General features: G+C 34.2%; 1 protein-coding gene across 1 annotated transcript in view; it reads left to right on the plus strand.

The window, feature by feature from the left end:
• Positions 1–8,381: 8,381 nt before the first annotated feature.
• The window catches only part of LOC136031458 (guanine nucleotide-binding protein subunit beta-5-like), a 30,894-nt gene continuing 19,040 nt past the window's right edge, over positions 8,382–20,235 (plus strand). Inside the window, exons 1-3 of the mRNA XM_065711073.1 lie at positions 8,382–8,560; positions 13,836–13,972; positions 16,012–16,130. Of these exons, the coding sequence (XP_065567145.1) occupies positions 8,437–8,560; positions 13,836–13,972; positions 16,012–16,130 (380 nt within the window). The 5' untranslated portion in view covers positions 8,382–8,436. The remainder of the gene's footprint in view (positions 8,561–13,835; positions 13,973–16,011; positions 16,131–20,235) is intronic.

The raw sequence follows: 20,235 nt of genomic DNA on the forward strand, positions 1-20,235 counted from the left end.
TTTTCCTTGGTATGAATTCTCTTTATCTCTTGGCAATGTCTCACTACTCTTTGCCGTGTGGGAATTAAAAATAACTTAACAGATCTTTTGCTCCTAATTTCCCCGACATTTTCGCCGTTGAGGAGACTGGACCGTAAGGATTGTTTTAAATTGATGGTGAAATACCTTTGGAACTTCATGACTTGGCGAAGAATTTTGTTTTGCCGTTCAAAAAAAAGACCGGCGACTGATCTATCTTTAAGTATATATAATTTATCCTTGGTAAAGGAATAGGATTTTCACTGGGCACCTTCAAAATGAAAACTGGTTGCCGACTTTGATCCGAAACAGAATATTGTTGTATATCATAAACTTTTTCGATGAAAGGTAGCCTAGGGGTTTCAGGGTCACGAAGATTCATAGAACCTTCTACTTATGATCAAAATCCATACATGAAAACATTGATTTACACTTTTGTCAGTAACAATCAGAAGCAAAAACGAAGGTGGAAGAAGAAAAATAAAGAATAGGAGTCTTTGTAATGTTTTAATCAACCCGAAACAATGTGCTCGAATCATTGCCGATCCCAACTACACATCATTCACCATCATAGACTCCAGTATGGTCTTCTTACATATGAAAAAAGAAATGTCGCTTTGAATAAAATATTACTGGTGGTAGCGCAATTTTAGATATTTCCGAAAAATCATGCTGCCATTCCTTTACAATGTGTGTAAGCTTCAATCGCTGAGGGAGGAGATAGTTCAAGTGCATTATGGCAACACTGATTTAGTCCTGTTAAAAGTTAAAATTGAAAATTCATTAAAGCGTTCTGAGAATTATGAATACAATAGCTATCGAATCAACTTTACCAATTGGGACGAGTCCATTTATCCAGAGCTAGTGAAGTGCCAAGCCGCAAATTAACTATTAATGCTAAAATCTGAGACGGGGAGTGACTTGATATACCGTGGTGGTCTTACAGGTCCAAAGGCGTTCTGCGTGCGAACACACAATGATGTTATCAAAAAACCTGCAAGGGGGTGTCAACACTCTATGCTAAAGAACATTTTAGTTGAGTGTTTATAGAATTTTTGTGAAAAGTAGTGTTGTTCCAAGATCGAAAGTCATGGCAATTCATTCTTTAAGATTTAAAAACTAAACAGTTAGAGTAAAAAAACGCCATGTCAGTACTATGTACTTGAGGGTGGCGTGTGGTTACTACCCATGGGCACTACCGCATTCCAGATCGAGATGTTTCTGTACAATATAAACAACATCTTGTTCTGGAAAAACTCCTTTAAACTCAGTAGTATTAGCAGGCAAAAGGGATTTTTTTAACATTATGTTCTATGTGTATGCAAGGCAGAGTTATTGTTATTATGTTTTAAATGTATTTTTAAAATTGTTTTTGCCCCTGCACCCACGGCCAAACTGGGAGGGGTTGGGATGTGCAGCTGGCTGTCACTATTGGATGCTGCACCTTTTTTTGGGGGGGGGACTTTTCTAAGTGTAAATTTTAGAAATAATTAAATGTAAAATATCTCTGAATCTCTATTTGGCGTATAGAAGCTTGATGTTTTGGGGGCATTTTCCTTAATCTTGGAAGAAGAAGAACGCAAAGTTTTCAAAGAGGATTGAAAACGGAATTTTGTTAATAATTGGGAGCATTAAGCTCAAAGTATCCTCCTTAATTTAAAGATATTCAGTTTTCAAATTATTTTATACATTATTTTTAACTCCCAAGCGCTTATTTCATGCAAATACGTTGTTTTATAAATGTTTCTTTATATTGTTCTATTTTTTGTTTTGATTAAAAATGTTGTATGTTAATTATAATAATAAAAAATGTATTTTTTAAAACTGTGATTTTTTATTAAAAGTGCGTGCATTTATTGTAAAATAGAAGAAAACATGTAATGTTCTAAATTATTGTTGTTGTTGTTGCTCTTGAACATCGTAGTAGGACTGATAGAGACAGTATTATTATTTATACATTAGACAACTAAAATTTACAGTTAGTTGCATTCTATCTGTTTAAGACAGCAATATGATCAACATTTGTAACGCAAATGATTCAAAATCTTAATCAAAGTTTTTTAGAAAACCCGAAAAAACAAACTATTGCCACAGTGTTTGGCAAGAGTCCTATGACAAAATAAAGACTATCGTACCAGATATAAAGTTCATACTGGGACTTAACGTGTTTCATATTGTTGAACCAAACTCGTGGTTGATTATTGATGATCCAGCTGAATCCATTGAAGAATGGTCTCAGGTGATGTTACAGCAATTCACAGTCTGAACTATTCTTGAAAAATTGTCCGTAACTGTTGTTTTCTACAAACTCTTTTATCAGAACAAATGCACCAGAACACTTGCTTAGAATTGTACTTACTAGTTCATCTATAGGGTTGTTCGTGATTCAAGCTCTCATATAAATTTAAACAAAAAAATTTATCCAGAAGAACAGAAATTTTCAATCTTGACAAACAATCAAGCTACATATAAACCCTATAGTTACATTCTATTGGATCTGAAGGAAAACACACCCGAAGAGTTATGTGTAATCACGGATAGTTTGACATATCTACATAAAAACTATAAGAATAGCATATAAAGAATAGCATAAAACTTCATTTGCTGCCATTATGACATTGGAAAAACTACACGAAAACAGACATTTGTTGTCCGTCATAGGTAGTTCAAAACTGCAAAATAGGAAGGCTATACTCGAATAGGGCATTGTTAGTGAATTTATGAATTTTCTACTTGAGCCTTTTTTCAATTAAATTGAAGACGAAGTTCAACTGCCAGAAGTAGTTAAGCAGCGGACAACGCAACATCATTCACTTGTACGTCACCTGTAGGTACTCCACTGTTACTGCCAATAATCGCAGGATTTCACCAAAAGACACCTTTAAAGATAATATTTTTTTTATTAGCAATGAGACAATTGCTGACGATATAAAAATTAATTTTGTTAAAAATGTCCTCCGACATGTCGATAAACAGAAACCCTGCTGTGAAAGACTGTTCAGAGTAAATGTCATTGACCATCCTCAAAATTCACCGTCAATACACCACCGCCATCATCACAATTAAAGCAGGAAGATCATTTATCTAAAGGGTTATCGAGTGCTTTAGACCTAGGTCTTCATTCGTATCATGAGCGAAGTAAAAGACTCTTGACCTATCTCGCTGAAAATGAACATGTAAAGATTGATGCCAAAATAGTAATGTTATAATCCATGGCAAGAGTTACAAGTTAATTGATTTGGTATCAAATTTGATTGAAAATCGAAATGATTTCAAAAAGATTTGAAAAATTTGATAGTCATTTGTATAAATTTTTTTAGTCGTCCAATTTCTCAAAAGGTCAAAAAGTGTTATTGTGAATAGGTACACTTTAAATCGATTATGGGAATACGGAGGAATTTCAAAAGGCTGTTTTAAAATCATTTTTGGAAAATACTAGCACACAAAGTGGGGTTGATGATTTAAAAGGTATTAAACAAAGGCTTCTAAATATCAACTTATTACCTAATATTATTAGTATTAATACTATTATATACTATTGTATTATATACTATTATATACTATATTATATAATACCTAATAGTATCATAACAAAAGGGCACGGGCACTTCCCACCCTTTTTACGTTCAAAATATTTCAAATTTTGAAACGTTTCTATTAAAATATTGGCAAAGTGGGAAGTCAAAGTTTGCATACCATATTTTTTCAAGTCACTGAGCTTCAGAGACTACTAGCAAGGTAGTATATACAAAATGAACCAAATTACGCTCCACATTAAAATTATAGTGTTGGATGTAACCATTCTCAAAAACCTAAGGCCTTTTCCCCCTGCTTATAATGCAAGGAGATCCTTTAGCTCTGGATGAGATTTAAAGGCATCACAATACACCCTACAAATATATTCTACCTGCAATCAGTGTCTTTAGTCGATATGCATATGCTATTTCATTGAGGACAAAAAGAGGTGTTGAAATTGCTAAAGTGACAGAAAGTGTTCTTGATCAAAGTTGTTATAGGAAAATTCAAACGGATCGAGGTAGCAAATTTGTCAATCCACATGTAGAGATGGAATTGTTAAGGTATAAAACAGTGCTCTATCATTGTCATAGTCGTATAAAGGCTGCATTTGCCGAACGATTGATAAAAACTATTGGACTTTCAACTTCACGATATTCCGCATTGAAAAAAAATGCATTTTTTATTCAATATTCAAAAAAAATCATGCAAATTTATATTCAAATTCCCTATCGATTTTCGTCCAACGTTAAACCTCAGGAAATTCATCGAGGAGATTATGAAATGCTTGACATTTTTTTATACAATATTCAAGTGAAAAGGTTGCGACGAAAAAATCCAATGCTGATGATATTTCGAATTAATAGAACCGCTAACATTCTTGAAAAGAGAAATTACTTATGGTCCACTGAACCTATAGCACAATATCTACACGACATAAAATATGAAGAAATTTTCAGTATTTTTCACGACTTTGAACTTCAAAAGTAAAAAATATCAAAATCTATGAAATTGAGGAGAAATTAAAGAGTCAAACTCGCGAGGGTAAGAGGCAGTTACTTGTTCGCTGGCTAGGATACCACTCTGATTTCTATTCTTGGATTACCGCTGAAGACGCTCACAATGGCTAATGATTTTTATGTGACATTCATGTCCAGTGTCTCTAAGCCCCTTTATGATGATCGGAATAAAACAATTCATTTTTGGAGAGAAATCTCCCCGCCTTCGAATTCAAGGGAAGGTATGAAGGTGCTCTTGTTGATTGTATTCTTAAAAATACACATGATATCCTTAGAAGGGATTGTGCTTATGATATAAACCTAAGGCCATTTGATATCTCTGATGACAGTTTGTTGGCAAATTTTGACTCTTTTGATTACCCTTTTGCAATCATACCCTACGAGGAATAAAAAATGTGCATGAGCTTTTTGGAGCTATCAACAAAAAATTTACGAGTCGAAAAGTGGGTGGCTTCACATTCAAATATCTAACAGAATAGACAAAAATTAATTTACCGATCCATTTGAGAATGAAAGAAGTTTCCTCAATAAAGATTTACGTGAGGTTCTTGTTGTAAAAGATCGTATTATTACAGAAAATATTTCAGTGGCAAGGATCATGTTATCTAAGCACACTATGCACCCGGCTTTCCATCTGACAAATGTTTATTTCTTTACAAATTTTGTCGTGACATCGAGAGGCAGTAATACCAATTCCTCCTTCTACGTGTTTTCGAACGAAAAAATCAGTCACCAACACCATTACGACTATAATATAAAGCACATTCAATACATCCCAGTCAGCACTTCGTATTTGAAGCTCTGTCCGTTAATATTAAGAAGTCAATTGAGCGATCCTCTAGCAATAATTACAGGTTTGGCTCTGATTACATGTCATTGTCGACCCATTCAATGGGATGGCTAATAGAACAATACTTTTGTTTGTCCTGATATTGCTTGCTTTGTTGCTACTCTTTCACCAAGACAATTGGGTCATGGATTAAATTATTAAAGGGGTCGTACGTCAATGCCCAGCTCTGGTTTCGGCATTTGGCTTATTTACGTCTTAGAGTAAAAAATTTTATTTGAAATCATTTTATAAAATTTAGGTGTTTCAATTTGCTTATTTGAAGCAATGTCACGAACAGCAATCACATATTAAGAATAGCTTTCTGTAACAGCCAAATAAAAATCAATAGGTTTATAATCATAGTATCCAGTGTCTTCACAGTGATTCCAAAGGAACCGGACTCTTTTATTATTCCAGCAATTTAAGGGTAGACCAGGTTCTTACATCCAAAACAATTTAAAATTACGACGATACCAGTGTATGAAATCACATTTAGAATTTTTAACCATCCTACCAGGGTAAATATTTTCCCATTGATTAGATTTATCATAGCGACAATTGGAGCAAAGGAATCCTCTAGTTTGAGAGTCACAAATCTCTTCAAGAGATGCATTACAATATCTAATTTGTGTTGCATATCCTCTATGCAATTTACACGAATTGTATAATCTACACTTTTCATCATACTCATCAAGAGTTGTACAATTCTCACAGGATGACCAGCTGACCAAAGTGTACATGTATAGCGGACATTTATAGAACATTATTCAATGTTTACACTATCACCGCCAAAATGAAACTGACTTACGAATAATAAAGAGAGTGTTCTTTTCTAGTTGTAGAGAGAGAGAGAGAGGAATAGTCAAGTGACGTCAAAAAACCTGTTTTTACAAGATTTTTCGACTTAGTTAGTTAGTTAGTGGTTAAAAGCAAAACCACAACGTCATTTTGTTTTATTTCAATTAATATGTCAAAAAAATGAGTAGATGCATCTGGACCACGACGTAAAAGTTTTACACAATAGTTCCAGGTTAGAGATTCATTTACAATTATACGTTAAACACTGTTTGAGAAAATATTTTTCTTTGAAGAGATAACTCATGAAAATCAGGATCTAGAATCAAACGTTTTTCCGAAATCACAAGATTCTGTAGGATTTTTTGGTCCTCAAGTCCAATCATTTTGAAATCCTAACAATCTCACAGCTGACTACAGACTAACTAAGATTCCTTCTACTCGAGGAATATTCCTAGAGGAACGGTAGCATACTAAAAATCTGTAACAGGAAAAACATTTTTGGTTTATAAACATTTTTATTACATAACTACAAGAATATGTTACTCATTTTTCACATACTAATTCAACTTATGGTCTTCAATATATTTCATTATTGTATTTAAAGCAGCTTGAAGTCTATGTGTATGCACTATATTAAGTTTTGCTGCAAAAAGAGCTGCTCCTCCAATTTGACTTTGCTCAGTGTAATCACATATCTTGCATACATTTCATCCCATTCAAGGTTTAGTCGAGATTCTCTTGTAATTTCTACTGCTACGTTGGGTACTCTTGTCTTTGTACCATCACTGCTGCCAGTTCCACTATCAACTTCTACTAGTGCAAAACAAACCACTCCTTTTTGTTAGTATGTCTTATCAAATAAAAGCTTGATGATAAAGAGTAAATTCAAACTGTTGTCTCTCTGAATTCTTCTTTCTTACTAATATGAAATACTTTGAAAATCCAGCCTTATATTGGATCTGATTGCTACGGTTGGTTGCTAGGGTCTCATGGCTGTATACAAATAAGATTCTCATTGAAGTATTCAAATAAGTTGTATCTTCTGTAATTTAGACAATCTGGCTGCTAGGGGATGTCCAATGACTGGATATGGTTGCAAGGTAAACCGGCTATTCAAATTTTGTGCTAGGTCAGTTATTCTACTGATGTTTAGGATATATTCTTTAGAGCCTTGGGTGTAAGTTCTGGAGTCTAATCAACCTTTAGAGCCCAAATAATGGTGTAAGCTCCGAAGTTATTAATGGTATACTACTTACATGAGTAATTCTTTTAGAATTTTGAAAGAACTTTAAGACTTTGACGTTAGGAGCGAGGGTCGAGGAAGGAGCAGCACCCTTTGTAAGTGGAATAGTTGCTGTTTGTTATCAGTTTTAATGTTAATATTTATTTTCAGCTGAAAAAACTTCTGTTTTTACTGAATATTTCCAAGAACGAATCTGACACCGCACAGCATCATGACCTTTGAAATAGAGAAGTTCAATATAAAAAGTTGCACATAATTCTAAATCAGTTGGGTATTTATGAATATTCACTCGGTAGCTGAATTTTCACATCAACATGGTTTGTGGCATGAAATGTTATTTAGTTGTTGTTTAACCTCCTTTGCTATTTATAAAGGGCACTAGAACTTTCCAATTTCGTTTGAATTGGATTCTTGAATTGGACTCTTCTCGATGTTCATTGGCCCTTGGATTGTTGCAATCTTACTAAGAAAAAAAAACAAAAAAAAAACAACAGATAAACTCGTATCAGTGACCATTTTTCTCGGGTACTCATTCAAAATTTCACGTTTTTGCTCGTTACCACACTCTTCTGTGGCATTTCCGAGTAAAACACAAAAACGCCACACATCATTGTATACACTACCCTTTATATTATCTCAAGCAAATTACTGTCCATTGGGAGTAAAAATCTGACAAAAAAAATTATATGACGCAAAAAATTTCAACATAAATAAAAGCCTAGCCTATGGAAAAAATGAATCAGGCATGCCTTTCATTCCTAACGAAACAAGATATGCATCTTCAATCCCTTATGATAATAATATATCGAGAAAGATACTAGAGTAATTTACCATTTCCTATAATATTAATACATTAAATCGGTATTGATTCGTTACATCAAGTACTCCAAGAGTCGACTTTCGGAAAGCGCTTCTCCTTGCCAGATAGAAAGGATCGATGGCAAACAGATTCTGCGCTTGTGCTCCAAAAAAGAGATCTTCTCTTATGTATTTTGTGCTAGTGACAAATAAGCATGGCCGAAATCGACGTCGCTAAATCTAGTGATATTAAAGTGAACTACGAAGCGTTGCTAAAAGAAGTTGAAGTCCTCAGAAAAAAATTGGATGATGAACGACAGAAACTAAATGATGTGCCACGTGAGTTTGTTTTTTGCACCATAGCTTTTTATTACCTTATTATTTTTTTTTTGTTCCTGAGTAATATTCAAATATAAAAATTACCAAAAGTCATTACAAAAGTGACCAAAGACCAATGAAATAATCAAAACTAAGAATTAAAACGAAAAAAAACAGGTAATATTAAAGTAGGTATAGATTGTTTATGAAAGAAGTCAAAGTCGCCACGGGGTAATGCATGACCAATGATAGAAACTAAACATTGTGCCACGCAAATTCGTCTTTATGACATTTTGTTCGTTTTAGATACCATACGATACCTTTAGATTCGCTAATGTAGATTTTGAAACATCAAACATTTCGGGTTGACGAACTGTAAGTGACAAGTGACCTGTATCTATAGTAACCAAAACTCTAAAAGATGAGTTTTTATAGCAATATAAAAATCAAAAGCATCTGCTTATTATGGTGATTCTAAATATATACAATTAGTCAAGGCTAAAGTTACCCATTGAAAGTTTGTTGCCTGAGAAAACTACTTAATTTTCCAAAATAGGGCTCGAGCATCCCCAAGAGGGCAATTGATCTTGATTAAAACCATGCTATTAGATTAAGCATAATGGAGAACCTAAACGGTTAACGTAGATATTTATTTTCTTACCACAGTTAAATAAGTTAATTATTTAATATTTGATCAAGTTATGTTCAGTCGTGTTTAATTGCAGGCCAGCTATTATGGAGGTAGGTGTGTGCTTTTTGAGACCTATGGCACAAAATGCCTTTTTTGCCAATATGTCTTAACACTCCATGAGCCTTCAGGTAAATATAAAAAATTATCTTGGGGGGGGGGGGCATTAACTCATCTTTCTTTATTTGAAATAAACCTAATATAGGTGCTGCGCGGTAATAGTTTTCGTGGTAAATAACCCTTCTTATTTTGCAATACGTCTTCTTTGTAACATATAAGATTGCATTCATATACTTACTGGGACAAAAGCTGAGGAGGGGGAGGACATCTTGATTCTCTCCAGGGAGGTCCTGAGACGACGAGACTAGTATTACCAGAAAATTTTGTTTTTATCGAAATCTTTGTCAGAAGAAAGATCACCGATGCGCGTTTATTTGTTTTTTTGTGTTTTTTTTCTTCGGAGGGGTGGTCGTGTCAAACGAATGGTCCTAGAAGATTGGAAGAGGGCTCATTTGAACGGCAATCAAAAATTCTAGTGGCCAATTTAAGTGACCATAAAATTGGAAGGCAACTAGTTCCCTTCTATGCCCCTTTTCTCCCAAAGTCGTCCCATCAAAAGTTTGAGATAACTATTTTGTGGCTACTATTTTTACGGCATTTCGTGGATGATATGACCATCCACAGCCCCGGGTGAAAGATTGTACATTTGCCTGTTGCTTACGTATAGTTTTCGGTATTGGGAAGTAAACAGGTTTTTTGGGGGGAGGGGGGTAGGAGTTCTGTGGGGGATTTTCTAAGGGGAGAATTTCCATTGGGAGGGAAGTCTTAGGGGATAAAATTCCCATTGAAAATCTTACACTCTGGGAATTTTCCAGAATTCATAGACAATATTCGTCTTTTTTGTCTTAATTTCTCTTTGGAGACCCTATTTTACACTTGAAAATGCTCTGAGAAAATTGCCGGGGAAAATTCCTAGGGGTGTTGGGATTCTTTGGGGATTTTACATGGGGGGATTTTGCATAGGAGAAATTCTCGACGGGGGAATTACCACCAGAAGAAATTCCCCATGGAGAAATTACCCACAGGAGAAAATTTCTATTGAGGAAGATTTCCGGAAAAATTTTACCATATAGGATGATTTCCACCATGACCTGAAAAACGATTAGAAATCAAATAAAAAACAAGTCTTTTTTCAAATGCAAGTATGGTAAGGAGAATTTTTCAGGCAGAATCTTTCGCAAGAAGTCTTCTAGGGGAAATTTGCAGCGAGAATGGAATTGTGTGGCGGAAATTCCCCGAGGGGGATTTTATGCGAGAGGACTTTTATAAAGTAGAATTTTTCATAAGGGGGAAAAAATTTTCATGGAGGGGGAGGTAGATTTCCTGGTATCATTCTAAAAGGATCAGAAAGTAAATAAAAAACACGATTTTTTCATCTAAAAGTAAGGAACAACATTACAACTTCAATTAATAGAAATTATTAAGTATATGAGCATGGCTGCCTCCTGCTCAATACCCCACTCTTTGCGCTAAAGCTCGACTTTTTGTACCAATTCTTTAAGAATGATTCTTGAAACACAAGACCTGTTTTATAAGATATAGAAGCTTTGTCAAAGGTGCTAAAGTACTCACTAATTCTGGCGTAAAGAGAGGGGCATTGAGGACGGGGAGCCCCCCTGATATACGGAATGATTTCTGTTTGTTTTAAAATTTAGTTTTGTTTCTAATTTTCGGTTGAAACGAGTTGATTTTTTAAAATCTATTTCCAGAGAAAGATGGCTACGGATTCATTTTGGCTCTATTGCTTTTTGGGTGATGTTTTACCCTTTTTTGGATAATCAAGCAAACTTTTCCAGGCTTTGTAACTTTTGATTAGTAATGTTGATCTTAAAGAATTTTTAATATTTGAAAAGAGCACAAACAGCCGACTATGAATGTATATTTTAATTTTTATCTAAAATCCTATTTTTGAAATGTTGGTTACTATTGCTCCTTGTTGCTTCTTATTTGTATTTTGCTACCAAGAACAGTTATATTTTAAAAATATGTTTTAAAAATATGGAGAATTGTATTATTGAAAAATAATAAAAATATTATTTTTATTATTTTTAATAACATAACATTTTTGCACTACAAGTCCAATTGACTTCAATAATTAATGCATATCCAAACAACGAGATTGATAAAAAAAAATACTATGCGCTGTCATGTCGTTAAAATGGCACATCAGAAAAATCTCAGGTACGGTTAAGGGTAAGACTCGGCCTAAATTTAAACTTTCAGGGACTGTTGAAATAAATCAAGACACTGCGTGCATCCTTATTGTCCAAATAAACTACCTAAAAAAATTGGGAATGGAAGTTTTTGGCGTAAGGCATTGGGTTGATATCTTCAGGGAGCATTGACGGGGGGGGGATTAAGTCGATTTTAAAGTTTACGCTAAGTAGAGGGTGGGCAAAGGTTAATCGAACGAGACAATGTGTATTCAGGTTATAAAACGACACATTCGCATTACCTTGGAAACAGTTTGGGGGATGGAGTTGAAATTCTTGGGCACTCTTGTACATAGGAAGGGGAAAGAGGGTTTGATTTTGAATTATAGTCAAATATGGTGCTTGGGAGGGCTCTTGGGAGGGTGAAGACGTAAATCAACTTCAATTCAGATAAAGAACTACACTTTTGCACTATAAGCTCCTATGGAACTTAGAATTCATGCACGGTAAAATAGCGAAACAATGCAAAAGGCACAATGTGGTGCGAGCTTGGCACTCCAAAAACAGGAAGAAAGTCAACATAATAACTAAGATTACTGAAAACAACTAATGAATGTCGATCAACTCTTAATTATGTAACAATATTAATTCCTTGAAGTTCGGCGATTCATTATTTATTAACGTTAAAAAAATTATTTCCAGTAAAGTACGAGTGACGCTCTGACTTTTAGAAGGCATAGTTAGTCCTTTTCCTATTTATGGTAATTTCTGTTGGTTTTGGGTCTCCTTTAAATGACGATAGTAATTTCTGTTCAGTCTAATTGTAATTATTATGTGACTTCATTTCTGCTTGTATTTGATTTAACATTAAATATAAAAATATAAATTTTATCTATTGAAAGTAAGGAAGTAGTGGCGGCCCGATGCCCTCAGCTTTTTATGAGGCCCATATCCCCTACTACTTTCTTCCTTTAATAATTTGAGTTGAACAGCGATCCCCTCAAGACGCAGGTGTTATTAATTTTCAAAGAGATGCAGGTGCATGTTACGTAATAGGGAATGTTTTTAAGAGGCTTAGGTGTTAATTACCTAATAGTTCCCTTGAATCTTTAAAAAGCCTTCAGGGCTTTCTTTACCCCAGGATTTCTAAGATTGTTACCTGATAATTTCTTTGATTCTTTAAAAAAAAACCTTCAGGGGTTTCTTTACCCCAGGTTTCTCTTGGATCTTACGTAAAAAATTGTCTTTAAAAGCTCCAGGGACTTCTTTACTTTAGGATTAATATGGGTGTTATGTAATAGGGTTTTGTTGTTACACAATAGAGAGTGTTTTCCTTACAAACGGGCGAGGGGTAGGGGAAAACCTTCAGGGCTTACTCGTGGGGGACCTTCAAGACGCCGGACCCTAGCGAGCGATTCCAACGGGATCCCTAGCAACTATTTCAACTGGGGACCTAGGGGGACCTAGGGGGCCCTAGAAGTCAATTCCAATGAGGATCTTAGCAACCAATTTAACCGGTAGTCCCTAGCCTAATCAACAGGGCTCTAGCATCGAATTTCACCGTTGCCCCCAGTACGCTATTCCAACGAAAACCCCTAGCAATCAATTCCAACGGGGACCATATCAGTCAATTCCGATGGGTCTCCTAGCATCCGATTTCACCGGGGCCCCTAGCCTAACTACCTGGGGGCCCTTAGAATCCAATTTCACTGGGGGGATAGCACCCAATTCCATCTGGGCCCTAGCATCCAATTTCGTCTGGGGCCCTAACCTAACCACCAAGAAACCTAGCAACCATTTAAACAGGGGACCCTATTGGGCCCTAGCAATCAATTCCATCAGGGCCCTAGCCTCCGATTTCATCGGTAGATCCTGAGACTTGGTCGATACTATCATCTCTGAAAAACCAACACATAAACACTTATCGGTGATCTTTCTTCTGGCAAAAAAAAATCAAAATTCCACATTTTTGCAGATAGAAGCTTGAAACATCTACAGTATGGTTCTCTGATTCGCTGAATCTGATGGTATGATTTTCACTAATATTTGATGACATTTAAGGGATGTTTCCCCCTTTTTTGAAAAAAGGCAAATTTTTGCAGGCTAGTAACTTTTGATGGATAAGACTAAACTTGATGAAACTTATGTAGTTGAAATAAGCGTAAAAATCTAATTCTTTTGATGTCTCTGTTGGTGTCAAAATTCCGTGTTTTAGATTTTTTGGTTACTATTGAGCTTGGTTGCTCCTTACTTAAAGTTCGTTATCACGAACTGTTTGATAGCTCTTGACGTTTCTTTAAAAAACTTATTATTGTGAAAAGTTTTTTATCAATACTGATTAAAAATATACAGTAATTTTAAACTTACCTTTAATCTATTGCACTTTTCTTTTTAGTTACTACGGTAGCTGAGCGTATTGAACCAATCAACAATTTGAACATAAAAACAAGAAGGGTCCTAAAGGGACACCAGGCCAAGGTGTTATGTCTTGACTGGTGCAGCGACAAAAGACATATGGTTTCTTCTTCACAGGTTAAATTTTTCTTTTTTTCCGTATAAAACAAGCAAATTTTCAGCGCCATAGGCTCACGGTGCAGTGGGTAATGGACTCTCTCAATCAGCAAATGATTTATCATCAAATGATTATCCTCTATAGTTTTTAAATAATTCATTTTGTGTGTTTACTTAATTTAGAGTCTCCTGAAATATTGTTAACTCTCTCAAACAAACAACAACGTACGTACCTACTTCGGTGCGTAAGTTTCACGGGGCTCAGTCAAACGAGAAACCGTGCCTCTTCTTTGGGACGGGAGCTGACCACGCTACCAAACGAAGCTTTTCTACAATTATTATACGACAATCAGATCAACATAAAGCACAAAGGACAGTCAAAGTAGAATCGAGTTTGTTTGAATTAGTTACGAGGAAACTTAAAAAAAAACCATGTGTATTTTAAAGGAATTAGAATATCTGAAATTCAATTGTAAATGAAATAGAAACTTGTATTCAGTTATATAGTTTTGGTAATAGAGGGCACCAAACTAAAAAAAAAAATAGAAAAATGAAACTTTGGTGAAACTTCAGCAAGAATAAACTAAAAAATATGTGTCACCAATAGCTTAAGAAGGTGTAGCTTTTTTAAAGCGTCACTGTCTTTGGGAATTAACATCTTGTTATTTTTTTACGTTGAGTTAGTTAAGGTTTTTACTGTTTTAAAAAGTAAAGTTGAGAGAAAGAGTCAAACTTTAGCGTAAAGAGCGGGGCGTTGAGGAGTAAAAAGCCCTTTCATATACGAAGTAATTTCTGTTCATTTTAATTTTTAATGTCGCTCCTTGCTATCAGTTAAAAACCTTGTTTTTTTTTTAATACGTTATAAGGATCAAGGAAGTATACCAAATTAAAATATTTAATTTTTTCAATTTTTCCAGGGATAATTTGCTATCGGTACCACCAAATGATAAATTACACAGTTTGTCATTTTCCGCTAGAGCGTAATTCATCTTGTATTGTTGTTGTTCTAAATTCATGTTCATCTTCTTCAACTAAAAAAATATATATCTTCAGAGAAATTTTCCGCTATCGGGAAATTGATTTCGGAGTAATACTAGTTGGAATAGTGAGAACTATTCCCTGCTGACATGCTTAAACAGCACATTTTCAGACTTTTGAGATGATTGCCAGAACCGTTTCCTAGAATATTGTCAAAAAGGGGGTTTGCAGGTGAATATCGACAAAAGGATAGTTGCAAATCAGTACGACTAAACATTCCCTTGTTGGTCCTCAATTTGAAAATAGCTAAGTAAACTACATAAGATAAGAATTATTAATAGTGATATATACATTCGATAATAAACCATGCTAATCTAAACTGTTTTTGGTAATTGTCTTGGACGTCTGGGATGGCAGATACGCCTTTTAAGCTTTTCTGGGACTAGTAGCGTAGAAAGGTCTTTTGCTCCCAGGGCCGGGTTTCAACTTACCCCCCCTTTTTAGGAATGTGTCAAATAGAAATAACTATAAATCCATGTTAAAACGAATACAATGAAAATAGCTTGAAAGCAATGTTTTGTGAGGATAAAAATTGACTAGTAAACATGAAAAACTGAGGAAAAACAGACTTTTTGGATCAATTCTTTGTCATTAATCCAAGGATGGCACCCAGGGCGGTCAGCCCCTCCACACCCTGCTTCCTACACCACTGGGTGAGATTTCTGAGATGGTATAACAACTGGTTTTCTAAGATGGCATAGCAATAATTTGAAAAATCAACAAAGTGAGTTTATGCAATTCTCTACTTTTTCTTCTATATCTTCCTTCTATTTCGATTCTATATCTCGACCATAAGAAGTAAGGAAAGACAAAGGTACACAAAAATGAATTGAAACACAATAGAAATAAAATTTAATTTCGAGAGGGCAACTTGAAAGATAAAAAAGTAGCTAGTTGCCATCGCTCAGGATCAATATCTTATAAGTAATCCTTTTAAATTCCCTTATAAAGGGGAAAAATTGAGGCATTCAATTCTAAATAATCTGAAGTTGAATATTCAAGTCAATTGACATCTTTTCTAGGATGGCAGAATTATAATCTGGGATTCTTTTACGACCAACAAAGAGCATGCCGTTACAATGCCCACGACTTGGGTAATGACCTGTGCATACGCACCATCAGGGAATGTCGTTGCCTGTGGGTGAGTTAATCTAAATACTCCAATTAAGTCAGGTATGTCCTGGGAAACTCAGGGACTCAAGAGATACTTACATCCTGTTAACTTCTCTTCAGAGAAGAAGAATAAAAAACCCTTAAATGTGATCTTCATGGGACCAAAGTTATAAAATGCACCAAAGACGGTGCATTCAAAGAACGAATGACAGTGCGACATATTTTATAGATTGAACCAAAGACTATATTTTACTATTGAGACTGCAATCACTAATTGGCTAAACGAAAAAATATTTGCACAATTAGAACTCATTTTCACAGACACAAAAAACTCAGTAATATCAACTGAGGGTGGGCTCTGGATGTAACGAATGTAAAAAAAAAAAAATGTGTAATGCAGAAACAAATGATTCCTTTTAGGTGGAGACCCTTTCTTTCTTATAAAATTGCTTTTAATGTCCTTTTTTTTAGAAGTGCTTGTATTGTTTGATGAAAAGAAAAAAATTAAACAGCAGCTCTCAAATACAAGTGCTTTGTGTTCTAACCTCTTAGGTTAAAATCATACCTACGCTAACTCGTTATTTTCCAAATATACAGACAAAAAAAAATCAAGCGTAGGTTCGCTTGAGCAATACCAAGAAATTAATAAAGCTGGAAACGTGACAGTGTTTTCTAGACTTTCTTAAATTTACAAGAAAATGTGGCATAAAAATGTAAAAATTATTTTCTGAATAGTAAACCTCAGAAATCAGGGACTAGTGTGAGGGCCAAAGACCCAAGTTGCCAAAGTAGTGAGTAAAGGGAGCAAAAAGAGGGTATTTGCAAGGGTAAATTCTGCTCTTTTGTAATTTATCCCGTAATTTGTAATCCTATTTTTATATGAGATTGCTCTGATTATTTGTAAGGTTTTAGTAAAGTACTTGAACATATCTTTTCTTGAAGCTATACATGAAATCTGACCGTCCGTTCCGATTGAGACATTCTGTTAAAGCCATCGTTTGATTCCTTTTTGTGAAGATTCAAGGATTCTGCATTATATAGGTCGTATTTGAAACGCTTGACCCTAATTATTATGTAAAAAAGTAAAGTTCCTCACGCAACAAGTTTGAGGACTAACTAAGTAATTGACAGTTTCATATTACGTTGGAATTATATGTATTTTATAATCTGTTGCAATCACTGAAGCACTAGAAATAGTGTGGGAAGCGCGTACACTTTAAATTATAATTTTACTAATCATAATTCAGTTTCATCAATCGATAAACTGAAGTTAAAAATACAGATAAGAAGCAAGTCAAGAAGTCCGTATATCATGCAAGGAAAAAAAAAATCCTATATGGACAAATATATATTGACCATCAAAAGTAACAAAAGCGGTGGTTTCTTTTAACTTTTTAAAATTATTTCAGTTACTTATGGTTTTGGAATTAAGTTTCAATTGAAGAATGCACATGTTACAAATTGAAAATAGGCCCAAGTAGAATGTAAAGAATTCCTAATTAAAAACTTTAAAATCATGAGAGTCGCAAAAAGAATTTTATTCTGGAAAAACTAATGTTAGCTCCAGTTTTTGCCAGATCTGCTTTGGAACTCAAATTCTACTATGTCGAAATTATTTTTTAGTGTTGGTTCGTTTTCGAATATAGAAGGTTGCATGTTTTCTTGCATACAATTCTTGGCATAAAAGGTCTAAAATATACTAAACATTTAAAATCGAGAATTGTAGTCGATTTTTACATCTTATAGAAGACTTTTCTCCACTTAGGGTTTCAGCAAAAAGTAGCCGATTTTACAGAAGACATATGCAATTTATGTTCTGCAATGTTGCAAATTGTTTGCAGCTTATAAGTTTTTTTTTCTTTTCATTTTTCGTTATCTACGATCAAGATAAACCTAAAAAGGAAATATACCAAAACTTGATGATAATATAATATTTTAGAAACAAAATTATTGAAACTACGACAAAGAACTATGGAAAGCAGGCTGTACAGAACGCGTTATACTAAATACCCAACCCAAACCCTAACCACCTCCAAATGTTTAATCAAAATATACCTACATCGTAGTTTTCTCACTTAAAGCTTTTTCTCACTTTAGATTTTTAAAATTATTTCAGTTACTTATGGTTTCGGAATTAAGTTTCAATTGAAGAATGCACGTGTTACAAATTGAAAATAGGCCCAAGTAGAATGTAAAGAATTCCTAATTAAAAACTTTGAAATCATGAGAGTCGCAAAAAGAATTTTATTCTGGAAAAACTAATGTTAGCTCCAGTTTTTGCCAGATCTGCTTTGGAACTCAAATTCTACTATGTCGAAATTATTTTTTAGTGTTGGTTCGTTTTCGAATATAGAAGGTTGCATGTTTTCTTGCATACAATTCTTGGCATAAAAGGTCTAAAATATACTAAACATTTAAAATCGAGAATTGAAGAAAAAATAAGGAAAATTGAAACCTGTCTATTTTGAAATAAGGATTTACAGTATTATTTCCTAAAAACTTATAAGGAACACAATTTTTCCTCGATTGTCGAAGAGATAATAGGATATTCTATCAGTATTCAAAATTATTTGATTTCTAAACAGTATAGCTTCGAAGCTAGGACTTTTTACCTTGAAAAGATTTAGGGAGTTCGGAGAATAAAAAAAAAAGAAAGAAATTTCGTTTTTGGAACACGAATGTTAGTTCTATATCCTAGAGAAGTAAAATGTGTCTATCTGCGTTGAAGCAATAACAAATCTTATCTAGAAAAAGGAACCTTAAAATTTGACAACTTTAGAAACTATTTCCACGTGAACGAATCAATTTCGTGTTTAAGTTTCGTATAGTCATGAATAATTTTCATTGTGTTACTCGATATGTGTTTAATACGTTAAAAAAAAAAAATAAAAAAATTCAAAACACAGCCCCAAAAATGGTATTTGGTTTTCAAAATTGACTTTTGCAGAAATATTTTCAAAAGATTAACAAGAGATGTGCAATTTTGTTCTCAGATTCTCAGAGAGATAATTTAATGTTCTTCAAGAGAATGTCATAGAATTTTTCTTAAATTTTGTATTCTCGCAACAAGGATAGTTTGGTTTTGGCACCATAAGTAGCATGGCACCTCTTTCTTCACGATTTACAATTTTTTTGTTTGCAGAAAAATTTACAAAAAAGGTTTCTTCATACCAAACGTGCTACATAAGAAGTCACTCCCAAACCAATTTGTGTAACAAAGAGGTCACACCAAATCGGTAATAAGACTCAATCACCAGCATATCACCTTTGTCTAGCTCTTATGACAACTGTGATGCTAAACCAAGTAAATAAAAAGTTATTAGCCAGGCGCGTCCATCAATCATATTTAAGTTTGACAGCTTCCTGTTTTAAAAATTAGATCTTCCAACATTATATTGCCCTAATTCTTCCATGTTTGAACAGGGAAAATACATTTAAGTGTGAGAATAAGTTTCATGTCCCTTCGAGCTTAGTGTCCTTGGGAGCCCCATGTGACACCCAGACTGACTGCTACCCTCTATCCCAATTTCTAATTTTTGACAATTTTATATTTTCATATTTGACCCCATCCCCTCCCTCCTTCTATAAAAATGATATTATTCTCATATTGAATTAGTAATGGCTTACTTTTTACACGATAATATGTATAAATCCTTCTTTCGTTGACTTTACTCCAATTTTTCTAAATTTTCGTACTGCCTCTTAATTTTTCCAGATTCTTTTTATTTTCTGGTATTTTATAATATACCTCCTTGCCATATCGAAATTGTGAACACTCAACATAATATTTTTGAACAAAATTGGATAATTTCTCTGGTGGGTTAAGGAAAGATTCTTTTTTTTAAGATTTTCAAAATGGAGCGGATCTCCCTTTCCTTCCCTCTTTAAAAGTCAGATCAGTTCCATTTTACATTAATAGTGGTCGAAATTTTCCCCAAGAGTATACAAAAGCCTTTGAAATTTCACTACTAATTTGGAATTTTTCAGATTCTTTTTATTTTCTGAATTTTAAAATATATTCCTTTGCCCAAAAATTCCCTTCTCCCCAGTTTTTATGGCATAAAACTGGAGATATTTATAATCTTTCAGATGAATTTATTTATAAAATAAATGAAACCGCAGAGAAACATTCA

The sequence above is a fragment of the Artemia franciscana genome, chromosome 9 (genome assembly GCF_032884065.1).
Source record: "Artemia franciscana chromosome 9, ASM3288406v1, whole genome shotgun sequence".
Classification (NCBI taxonomy): domain Eukaryota; kingdom Metazoa; phylum Arthropoda; class Branchiopoda; order Anostraca; family Artemiidae; genus Artemia; species Artemia franciscana.